The 12911-nt window shown below is 37.7% G+C and overlaps 1 protein-coding gene across 1 annotated transcript in view; it reads right to left on the bottom strand.

Annotated features, from left to right (window-relative positions):
- Positions 1 to 12911, bottom strand: part of ADAMTS19 (ADAM metallopeptidase with thrombospondin type 1 motif 19) — a 224764-nt gene that overhangs the window by 62734 nt on the left and 149119 nt on the right. Inside the window, exons 14-15 of the mRNA XM_007528006.2 lie at positions 9215 to 9342; positions 104 to 224 (exon numbers count right to left, since the gene is read on the bottom strand). Coding sequence (XP_007528068.2) covers positions 104 to 224; positions 9215 to 9342 — 249 coding nt within the window. The remainder of the gene's footprint in view (positions 1 to 103; positions 225 to 9214; positions 9343 to 12911) is intronic.

Here is a 12911-nt window from a genome sequence, read left to right as displayed (position 1 = left end):
TAAACTTGTGACAAGTCTTATAAATCATTATTTCTCCTTTCAAAGAAAGCATTCTATTCAAAAATAATAATTTTGAAACAAACAAGCAAAAGAAAACAATTACCTGTTCCTCTAGTGTGATTAAAGTCTCCTTTAATGATTTTGCATGATTTTCCATTGCCATTGCACACACCACAGTGGTCTTCCCTTGCAAGAGATCCTAGTAAGCCATCACAGCCAACTTTCTGTAACAAGAGAACGGTAGCACACCTTAACAGTGATTTTTTTTTAATAAGTGGACACATTTCACTAATAAACTTGTGAAGTGCCATAGTCTTCAGTGTAAGTTACCTTAGCAGGGACCAGGCAGCAGCACTTGAGCATATAGACCCATGCAAGGATCTAAGTTTGAGGCCCTAGATCTCCACCTGCAGGGGGGACACTTCACAGGCACTTCACAGGGGGGACACAGCAGGACTGCAGATGTTTCTCTTCCTATCGCCTTTTTTTTTCTTTTAAGATTTTATTTATTTATTAATGAGAAAGATAGGAAGAGAGAGAAAGAACCAGACACCACTCTGGCACATGTGCTGCCAGGGATCAAACTCAGGACCTAATGCTTGAGAGTCCAAAGCGTTATCACTGTGCCACCTCCCAGACCACACCCTTCTTTAAAAAAAAAAACATTTATTTATTTATTTATTTATTCATTCCCTTTTGTTCCTTTGTTGTTTTTTATTGTTGCAGTTATTATTGTTGTTGTTATTGATGCTGTTGTTGTTAGATATGACAGAGAGAAATGGAGAGAGGAGGGGAAGACAGAGAGGGGGAAAGAAAGATAGACACCTGCAGACCTCCACCACCTGTGAAGCTCTTCCCCTGAAGGTGGGGAGCCAGGGGCTCAAACCTAAATCCTTAAGCTGGTCCTTGCACTTCCTGCCACCTGTGCTTAACCCCCTGTGCTACTGCCTGACTCCCCTATCTCCCTCTTAATCTCCCTTTCCTCTCTCAACTTCTCTCTGTGCTATTCAATAAAATGAAAAAAAAAAAAAAAAACTGCCACCAGCAGCAGAGGATTCATAAGTGCCTGCACCCAGACCCAGAAGCACCTAGACCCAGACACAACCCTGGAAACAAAAAAAACAAAGCGACAACAAAACTACTGTAGTGAGCTCATGTAAAACAATGTTATCTCTACTAAGAATTACATGATGCATAAAGAAGCCTGAAAAAAAATATTATTAAGGCAAATCCAATTTAAATAATCCCCAAAGAAAATCACATATAACCTAATTCACTTTACTCAATAGATATAGCTACAAATATGTGTTGCTATGTTTCATATTGATTTGTTCCCCTTCCCCCCAACTCTGAGAGAAGTGGTTTGGCCCTTGCTAGTTTCGCGCCCCTCTTTCTCCCCACCCCCTATGCTAAGAACGTCGAGAGTCCCAACAGCAGCAGCGGAAGGAGAAACATGGGGCAGCACATGGTGTGGTGATTTGCCCGTTCGTGAATAAAGATTAAAATGCAGCTTCTCAGCCCAGCTGTGTGCCCGCGAGTCTCTGTCTACTGCCGCGACACTAGCCAGGCCTGCTGCAACCCCCGAACTTTAACTACAAATGGGGCCCACGTGGACCTGACCTGTGCATCTCTCAGATAAGTGAAGACAATTTGGCTACCTATGTACTATGGCCTTCTCTTTTGCTTGTGAAGAGATCTCCAAAGGCCTCTGCCCTTTCTTCACGAGACTGTTTCGCTGTTTCTGGAACATTTATCTCTGGACCACTCTGTGGTTTCTGCCCAATGCCAGCTTGAAGGAGCCCAATGCCAGCCCGCATGAGCCGGCTTTCTGCCTCGTGGCACGGGGCATTGGGTGCCAGCTCCCTCCACACGATCAGCCGACATGGCAGGGCCATGGGGCAGTGCCGTGGCAGCCTATCCTGGCTGCCAGCCCGTGGCACCTCGGCCTGCACCTTCTGCAAGGCTGGCCCACTCGCCCTCGTGCCATGAAGTCTGCAAAGATCCTGGACCACCTGGAGACCGTGGGCTCCCTACTGAAACTGGGCCCCCTGGCTGAGATCTCCAGCTTGGGTCTGAAGGCAGACAAGTTAGAATATGCAGAGATTCATCCAGAGATCACTACCTACAATTCCTGGAGCTGAAGCTGCCCAAGAGGCCACCGCTGGACAATGCACTCCCCGAATGGCTAAGACAGTATATATCTAAATTCGTAAATGACATGTCTTCGTAACAAAAGTTTCTCTTCTTGTGTATTAAAGACCATGTTTATGTGTGTGTTTAAAGTTTGGTAAACAGTAACTTTAAGGTTAAAAATGTAACTTTAAGGCTAAATTCTTACCAGGCAAAGTTAAATGAAAAAGGTTTCCAACGTAATTCTCATAAAGATAAAATTAACTTACATTTAAAGTCTGAGGTAAAAATTAGTTAAAAATCAATATATTTTAACTAAGTTGGTCAAAAAAAAAAAAAAAAACCTGTGCACATCTATGGTGGGTCTCCATCTTGAATGGGTGTAACAAAAGGTTAAAAAGACGTTGTTGATATGTAAAAGTCTCAAATTCCTTCTCAATTAGAAATGTTAGATTGCGCTATGGTTATGCTAATAATTCTCATGCCTGAGGCCTTTTTCTTTCTATGGTTCATGTTTGCCTTTCCACATTTTATTGTTTAAACTTTAAATAGCCTTAGAATCATGCTGGAAAGGGACTTCCAATTGTGATAGAGTTATCAATTGTGGCAAACTTCTAACCTGCTACAAGTTTTGTCTCTTAAGTAAGTGAATTGCAGCTGTCAAGTTCTCTACAGAAAAGCAGAATTCCAATGGCTGACATTCCCCATCGAGACAGACGTACAACAATTCACCCTTTGGCAATTCTTTGGTGGACATCTGCTTTGGACTTCTATCGGACTCACTGGTACACCTCGGACACTTTGCACAAAACTAGCGGCTTCCCTTTAAGCTGCTGGGTTTCTCAAACACTGAATGCAGCCATGCCTTGGGACTCTAGGCCTCACCCTCCTCCCATGCTAGAAAATGCCCGTCGAGGTAAGTACGCCCCCCAGAGGCAGGACATGTTTTTTTTTAAGCTGATAAAGTTTTGCCCACAGAGGCAAAAAATGGCCCCCTCAGGCCTTCCCTTGGCAGCACACTGGTTCTTGTTACTCGCTTACATGTTTCTCCATGTTTGTGCCAGTTTCTTTTTTGAAAATGCCTGTATGATATAGGTTTCTGTTCACCCCACACACCTGATACTGTGGTCATTTAGTTAAAAACAGAAGGGGGAACTGTTGCTATGTTTCATATTGGTTTGTTCCCCTTCCCCCCAACTCTGAGAGAATTGGTTTGGCCCTTGCTAGTTTCACACCCCTCTTTCTCCCCACCCCCTATGCTAAGGACATCAAGAGTCCCAACAGCAGCAGCGGAAGGAGAAACATGGGGAAGCACATGGTGTGGTGATTTGCCCATTCGTGAATAAAGATTGAAATGCAGCTTCTCAGCCCAGCAGTGTGCCCCTGAGTCTCTGTCTCTGTCTACCACCGTGACGCTAGCCCGGCCTTCTGGAGCCCCCGAACCTTAACAACAAATATGAACGGTTTCACTTCTAGAGTGGTTGCAAAGCAAATGCTGACTATTAAAAATTAACCTCCTAAAAGCTGCAATAAGCTGAATAAAGGGAAGAGACTGACATACTTTAATGATGACTCTTTAGTCACTATCAGGCCACTCCATCAGTGGGGGCCCTATTCAGAGAGTCCTGAGATTCCCAAACAGACATGATGAGCCTAGACCTCAAATAAATCCCTCTCTCCATTGTTACCAGTCATCTCTATCAGAAACAACACAATAGACGCCTTTGTGGGCCTCCATAGGACATTGCCCTCAACTTGGATCAACAACAGTAGAGAATGTTCCATCTTATGAAAGGAGGATGGACAACATACTCTATGCTACACCTGAGGAAGATGGGTCTGTATTGGGGCAGCTTGTAATGTTCCTACTCATGACCCCAGAATGTGAGCTCAGATCTACAGGGATGCAGAAGTCACATAAGCTCCTAAGCTGAATATACACCCCACACCAAATCAAATCAATGGGGTTTACAGTAAAAAAATATTTATATCCTTTTCCCATATTAGGGAGCTACTCTCTTCCCAGATCCAACTTGCTTTTTCCAGCCATGACTTCATCTCTCCAGACAATAACTTGGATCCACCTACATATCAGATTTCAGGCTCAGGGAAAAAAAAAAAAAAACTAGTATAGCCACAGGCCCTTTGGAATATAACTAAAACATGCCTACTAGCTATCTACAAAATGGAGTACCCCCCAACACTTGATTTGTACTATTCCAGCCTTCAAGTTCATGATTGTTCAACAATTTGTTTGGCTTTGTATGTTAACTCTCTTTTCAGCCACCAGGTTCCAGATGCTAACATGATGCCCACCAGACTTCCCTGGACAGACAACCCCACCAATATGTCCTGGAACTCCTCTTCTCAGAGCCCCACCATACTAGGGAAAGAGAGAGGCAGGCTGGGAGTATGGATCAACCTGTCAACACCCATGTTCAGCTGGGAAGCAATTACAGAAGCCAGACCTTCAACCTTCTGCATCCCACAATGACCTTGGGTCCATACTCCGGAGGGTTAAAGAATAAGAAACCTATCAGGAGAGAGGATGACATACAAAGTTCTGGTGGTGGGAATTGTGTGGAGTTGTACCCCTCTTATCCTATGGTTTTTTCAATGTTCCCTTTTTATAAATAAATAAATAAATAAATAAATAAACAAACAAATAAAACCCAGCAAATGTTTATTTCTATCATAGCTTCCCAAGAAACTTCTACTTCCTTTTTCTTTGGAATTCAACGCATGAGTATATGAATTTCTCACAACCCAAGACAGCTTCAAGAAAATATAAAGAATAGGGATCAAAGTTTTTATGTTCTCTATGAATTGTTAATAGAGTCTCCTGACATTACATAATTGCTTCATCTATTGGATACAAATGATCTCCAGTTGATGTTTACAAAAATATTATCAAGTTTTGCAATGCACATAGTCAAAAGGTGGAACTTAATATGTCAGTATTATTAAATGTAAATGATAGGAATACAATTATCTTCAAGGACATATCCATATCTAACAAGTTATAGTTATTTTAGAGGAACTTTTAAAACATTATGTAAAATAGAATAAAAATAGGGACTTTTTCTTTTTTTTTTTTAATTTTTTATTTAAGAAAGGATTAGTGAACAAAAGCATAAGGTAGGGGGGTAGGGACTTTTTCTATAGTTGTAACTAGGGTGCAGGAAACAAGATTTGAAAAATTGCAGTTGTATGAATATCAGGAGAGAGTCAAAAAAGACAAACAAAAATCCAAGACACCAAACTGTGGGGGAACATCCAGTATAGATACAGCAGCATGCCAGGTTTATACTGACTATGGACTTATACATCCCATGGTCTAATAATTCTGCATGGCTAGAAAAGACCTATAACTTTTCAAACACTGATAAGTGTCAATGCTGCCAAAATTCCACACACCAAAGCACCTGGCTTCAGCCAGTTGATACCCAATGTGAATGACAAGGTCTTTAATTAACCATTGCAATCATAAATATTCTGAAATAATTTTAAGAGTCCTACTTAGGAGAGACTTTACATGTTAAAGGAGACTTCTGGCTTTACTTCCCCTTATCAGTGTCAAGAGGAAGACAAACAGTGTATTAGTGAGTAACTCTGATCATCAAGTAAGAGTTTATCCAGGGAGAATTACAGAGACCATATCCTCTATGAATGAAAGAAATAGCCAACATCGGAAAATTTTAAACTACAACAAAGCATCAAGAAGAGCTCATCAGAAGCCAAGAAAAGAATCTGCAAGTCCTGGGAGCAGAAAAAAAATTGTCTCTCTACTAAATACAAATGAAAAATTAGAGATCTTAGAGTGATTTGTAAATGACAGGAAGTACTTTAAGGGTTGCTCAGTGGTGCTTATGGTGAAGCACACATGCTACCATGTGTGAGGACCTAGGTTCAAACCTAGGTCTCTACCTGAAAGCTGGAGTAGTGCTGCAGGTGTCTCTATTTACCCCCTTCTCCATCTCTATTTGTCTGTCTTTATCAGAAAAAAAAGAAAAGAAGGAAACATGATTGCAAGGAACAGTGGAGTTGTGTAGGTACTGAGTCTCAGCAAAATCCATGGTGGGGAAAAATGAAAAGAAATCAGAAAAATACTTTAGTTGTTCTCTCCATAACATCCAGCTTGTTTTGGAGCAATTAGGAGTACAAAATATTATTAGCTAAATTGCAAATAAATTGGCATTTATTGACGTTATTTTTGCTAGCCCTCTAAAAATGGATATTATGTCTTTAAAGCTAAAATAAAGTAGGTATCGATCTAGTTGTATGGTTCAATTATCACATATTTACATGTAAAAATCAAAGATTGTATATTTTATAATTGATAGTCTCAGTTAGTTACACATGTCAAAAACTGTCAAATTAAAACAATAATTGAAAAGGAACTCCTCTGAGAAATGTAAAATAGTGGCACCATTTAATACCCTTTCCAGTACTGCTGGCATTCTGGAGACTGAACGATCACGCAATACAGAGTCAAGATCTCTTTATCCTTTCTCATGATGTGAAGTATTGCAAAGTGAAACTGGGTCACCAAGAGAAAGATATCTTTCCTTTTTTGTGACTGAGTGAAGTTAACGTGTAACATTATATTAGTTTCAGGTGCATGCAATGTCAGGAGATTCTGCACGACATAATTTGATATTTCTATGTGTTGTGGAAAGAACATTTCAATGAATCTAGTTAATATCCATTATCACACATAGAAATATACACATTTCTTCTTGTGATGAGACTAAAAATCTCTCCCTTGAGAGCTTTTGACCACATAACACAATTTTACTTGCTAGACTCACTATACTGTATATTATACCCTCATGACTTATTTACCTAAGAGCTGAAAGTTTGTACCTTTTGACACAGTGCCCACCACAACCTCATAACACTCAAGCCAAAGCCCTTGCTATTGAAAGCTATTTTCAATTGCCCTTAATTCATTCAACATTTTGAGTTCTACATTTGGCTTTAGTGCTATATATGTTGTGATAAAAGAAAATATTCTAGCCAAGGTTTATACATTGAGGATTGTCAAAAAGAAAAAAGGAAGCATGTTTTTAATTATATTGGAAGTCTGAATGAAACATTTTAGTTAAAAAGCCAGAAACTTGAAGTAGTCCAAAGCTGCCAGAAGTCACAATTCATTTCATAAAACTCTAATATAATCACAGTCATCAGATTCACATAGCACTTATGCTGAATTTTTGTTGTTGTTATTGCTCCTCTGACTTTTAATGTCTAGCTAGGGACTCTAAAAGAATTGGCTTGAACAATACTGTTAAGTGAAATGCATAGAAATTGTAGGCTATTGTATTTGGCATATACCACTGTGAAAAATAATTTAAGAAAATAAACTCATTTATGACATACACTAGTCTGACAGATTTACATAAAATATTGAAATGAAGGTATAAGCTTTACTTATACTACAGCATACTGAACTGGAATTATGAATAGGTAAATACCTGCATTATATTTTATATAGGCAGTTGAGAAATTACATTTCAACTTACTGACATATTCAAATTAAGACTAAAGGAAATCGGAGTCAGGCGGTAGCACAGCGGGTTAAGTGCACGTGGCGCAAAGTGCAAGGACCTGCATAAGGATCCTGGTTTTAGCCGCAGCTCCCCACCTGCAAGGGAGTCGCTTCACAGGCGGTGAAGCAGGTCTGCAGGTGTCTGGTCTTTCTCTCCCCCTCTCTGTCTTCCCCTCCTCTCTCCATTTCTCTCTGACCTATCCAACAATGATGACATAATTAATAACTACAACAATAAAACAACAAGGACAACAAAATGGAATAAATAAATAAATATAAATTAAAAAAAAAGACTAAAGGAAATCAATAGGTATGATTCTGTGCTTCAAAGTTTATAGCATATTGGCAAATATAAAAAATCTGAGAGCTGGGGAAACATTTAATTTTCATGTATTTTCCAAGTTTTTACCCAAATGTCCACAGATCTTTATTGGATCACAGATTAATCCATCTATAGCTTGAAATTGTTTTCAAATGCTGTGGGAAGGGAAGAATATATGTATTATTCTGGGAAGAAAAGATACAATTTTCATCACTCTCAAAAATAGCTATGTTGAACGAATAGTAAATAACCACTATTATGAAATTTCATTTCTTAGGTTGCTGGATGCATACCTATTCTATGTCATTTCCCCAAGAATAGCTTGATTGTGGTTGTCAGAAATTCAGTACAACTCCACTTAGATACCTGCTTCCAACTATGGGGTTAAATAAGGACAACTTTTAAGTGTGAATGTCCCCCTCCTACCCCTACCACAAGATCAGTAGTAGTCTTCAGATTGTACCAAAGTACAATGTCCTCTACTGTCTTATCTTGCCTCCTTCCTCTTAAAAAGTTGTTGCATGACATCTAATGCATATTAATCTCCCAAGGAAATCAACTTGAGACACTAGCAGAGCTATGACTAGCAATTCCTAAGTTATGGTCTTTTGTTTAATATGAACTAAGTTGTTCATATTAAAAAGCAAAACAAAACAAACAAATAAAAATCCAGCTTTCTAAAGATAAATGAGGGGCCAGGGAGAATGCACATTGATTACGCAAAGATAAAAGAAGGATACTTAAATGTGTGAGTAGAATGAGATTTTTTTTTTCAAAGAAAGATAAAGGAAAAAATAGGAAAAGTAAAAAGCTAAGTATTATAAGAAATATACATATATATTTTTAAAAATTGGTTGATTCTAGTTAATTGAAAATACCTTAATATTAAGTTAGTAAGAGGGCTGACTATACTTTTGCCTTATAAACTTTTGGTTTAGCCCTTCTTAGAGATTTGATCTGTAATATGCACAATGCTGGGCCAAAATCACAGTTATTTCAACTAGTAATAGATACTATAGATTATTCGTCCAAAACTCTCCAAGATACAGGTGAAGAAATGAAGGATTTAAGCAGATTAGACTTCCTCAAGGTTGGAGTCAGGTTAGGACTGCCTCGGTATCTTTTGCATTTATTATCCAAAGCTGTGAAACTGTTCAATGGTCCCGGAGTCCTGTTTTAATCATGTGAGTTTCCCCTTGGGAATGTCTTACCTGGCACCTGCCATTTGCACAGATATCTGACCCCTGTGATCCACAAGAAGTTCCATCCATCACTTTTTCTGATAGAAGAACAGGTTGATCTTTTCCAACAGGGGAACAAAACAAGGCACATGGCTTTTCTATATAAAGAATCAATAAAAAGAGGTGAGCGAAAGTTACCCCATGACTATTTTTATCTCAAGATAAAAAAAAAACTGAGTAAAAACTAGAATTCGATATTGAGCAATATAATACTAGAAACTGTCTAGTAGAGGCGATATCAGAGAAAAACTGTATCTAATGAATATTGATCTTAGTAATCATATCTTCATATTATCTTTATATTAAGCAATTAATTTTTAAAAATATTTATTTTCCCTTTTGTTGCCCTTGTTGTTATTGATGTTGTCATTGTTAGATAGGACAGAGAGAAATACAGAGAGGAGGGGAAGACAGAGAGGGGGAGAGAAAGAGAGATACCTGCAGACAGGCTTCACCATCTGTGAAGCAACTCCTCTGCAGGTGGGGAACCAGGTGCTCGAACCGGGATCCTTAAGCCAGCCAGTGCACTTTACACCATGTATGCTTAAGCCTCTGTGCTACCACCGGACTCCCTATACTAAGCAATTTATTTTTGGAGCTAATCCCCTACTACATGCAAATCAATTGTTCTTCTTGGAGAATATTTTACATATCACCTTTTTTGGTTCATCTTTTAGAATGAGTTTTATTTTTAGTATATGTATCAGGATTCTGCCTGTTTATGGTTTACTTATTCACAAAATATTTTTTAAAAATTAAATTACAATTTCATTAGTAATGTAATATTGATAAAAAAAATTTAAGAGAGTAGAGGTATAATTCCATAGGCTTCCCCCACCACCACCACCAGAGTTCTGTGTCTTCATCTGCTCCAATGGAAACTGCAGCAGTTCTCTCAATAGGAGAATCTATAGACTGATTCTATAACTTATCAGTTTCTTTGTATCTCTCTAGCTATACCTCTATATCTCTATCTCTATATCTATATTTCCTATTTTCACAGTGGCTTTCTTAGTGTCTTTCTTCTTCCCATCAGTACACTGATTCTCAATCCTATACATTTGATATTTTCTCTTTTTCACTATAGACAGAGATTAAAAGAGAAGTGGAGATACACCTGTGGCAATGTCTCACCACTGATAAAATTTCCTTCATTTCAGGTGAGGACCAGAGGCTTGAACCCAGGTCCCTGTGCATGGCAACATGTGCACTCTACTGGATAGAGTGCTTCCCAGTGCTCACCGTTGGGATTTTTAATTTAGAAACTACTTAAGTAGGAGAAAATGTCTTAGATAAGCAATTTTCACAAGGCTCCCCATTATGAGGATGTTTGAAAATGTAACACAATCCCATGAGAACATCCACTGGTATGCACAGTTGTTGAAGGACTAGTTGAGGACTCAACCTTTTTCTTGTTTATTGAGTAAATATGTCAGTACACATGATATCCAGGTTGATAATCACAGCTCTAGGTAAAGAATTTTCAAGTAATTGGGAGTCCTCTTCAATGCTTCTTTAAGCAGTAAACTAGAATAGCTGCTGCTAAAACACTTGCTTATCAGGTTTAAAATGTGGCAAGATACATTTTCAAAGTATTTCTATTTCTAAGACTCCTACGGAAGAGCTATAATATTTGGTAATATCAGTAGTGGGATTATCCAAATTGAAACTTCAGAACAATTTATATGCTATATTACTAGTCCAGTGGCTTGACACCAGCCAAGTTATTTACTATTTATTAAGTTCATACAAATAGAATGGAAAATGGTTTATAGACACTGACACTGATCTTCAATTCTGCCTTCAGTAAAGATCCACACATGCTGATGGGATCCTATAAATACCAAATAACAGCCAGAGGCATGAAGCAGAGTATCATTTTGCAAAGAGAAGACTGACAGTTAACTGCGCCTTTGGAATTGAACATTTTAAACAGTTTTTACTGTGGCTTCTGAATACTGCTCAGAACAATTTGGAGGAGTTGGAATGAAGCCTTTAATATGTATGGTTTTGAAATTTTCCTTTAAGATGCTCTTATAAGTGACAATAACTCATTTCAGTGTGCTTTCACACTTAAGGTTGGCTATGTTTATTCAGTGACTGCTTACTATGTCATATCTTTGGACTTAACAATAGCTGCTGTGATGGTAACACTTTTAATGTTGTGTATATAGCTAATTCTCATTCTGGAGTTTTCATTAAAGAGAGGCACCAACCAGATATATGAATAGTGTCAGATGGAGTTAGAATGAGAAACTCCATTCACATTCCAAGTAAGAGTTCAGATAGAAATCTTTGTACTTCTCTTCTTACAACATACTGTCAATTCATCACGTTTACTTCAGTTTTACAGATGACATGAATATTTGATACCAGTATTCCTTCCTGGAGTATATACCCTTGAAATTGTGACATTATAGTGAGCCATGGAACATGCCAGCACTTGGCAGGCAGGCTCTGTCTTGATTTAAGAAACTAATCTTTTCCAAGATATGCATTAAACATGGTTTTCAGCCAAATTTCAGGGCAGAGTAAGTATGCAAAATACCTGAGTGCTAAAGTAACACATTTTTTTATCTCTAAAAATAAATGTCATCACTGCGAAGGTATTCTACATTTAACTTTTGAAAATAGATGCATGTATTACATAAGAATAATAGAAACAGTCAATCACAAATTTTAAATGTTACACTTTACTAAGACTTAGGATATTTAAAAGAATTGCTTATTTTCTCTTCCCTACAATGTTTTAATACATAAAGAGCAATGTGTATTGCATCCATCATATATAGTTCTATGTGTAATTGTATACAAAAAAACACTAAGAATGCTAACTTTTAACTAGATAAAATCTACTGTGAACAATTGTGGTGATAAGTATCACCTTATGATAGTTCAGAACTTCTTCCTATATGTTTTCTAATAGCATTCATATTTTTAATTGACGTGTATCCATTTCTCCTTTTCTTTATTATTCTGTAGAAAACCCATTATATCTTCTATATCATATAGGGTAAAGAGATTTCAAATGAAGTGAGTGTCATAAAATTATATGGTCACTTAGAGGAAAAGCTATAATGTATTTCAAATGACATAAATGTAAATCAGTAATAGTCATATTAATTACAATTTCTCTAAGAAACAATACTGTTTATGCATTAAAATGTAAAAAACAAATACTTATTGGAAACTAATTACTGGACCACATATTAGGAACATCCAAAAGAGGTAATACACACATTAACAGCACTACCACATGATGCTTGTGGTGTACTTGGATGAGAAATTTACTCAAATTTGGAGGGCTAAGAAGACTCACTTTTCTAGAGGAATTAATTGATTGGAAGTAAATGAAAAAAAAAAAAGACCTATAGACAATTTCAGGTAACAAGAGAGGGAAAAATGTTTGAGAAAGAAAAAGTGGTATGCTAAATAAACTAGTACATTTTAAGGACTAGAAATGATAGACTGTGATGTAGAAGAGATGACTTTGGCAGAGATTTCAAAAGGGAACAAGGAAAACGAGAAGTTCAAGAGTGAAGGTCACAAAACTGACAAATAAGCCAGGTAATAAAGTATGAGCATAAAGTTGGCCCCATGAGTAAAAGGGCACATGAGAAAGGCAGTGACTAAGAGACAAGGCTTTTTATTTAGTGCTGCTTTTTTT

This window comes from Erinaceus europaeus, chromosome 2 (assembly GCF_950295315.1).
Source record: "Erinaceus europaeus chromosome 2, mEriEur2.1, whole genome shotgun sequence".
NCBI lineage: Eukaryota > Metazoa > Chordata > Mammalia > Eulipotyphla > Erinaceidae > Erinaceus > Erinaceus europaeus.
Note: the sequence above shows the minus strand (reverse complement) of the source record. Positions and strands in the feature narration are given on the sequence as shown.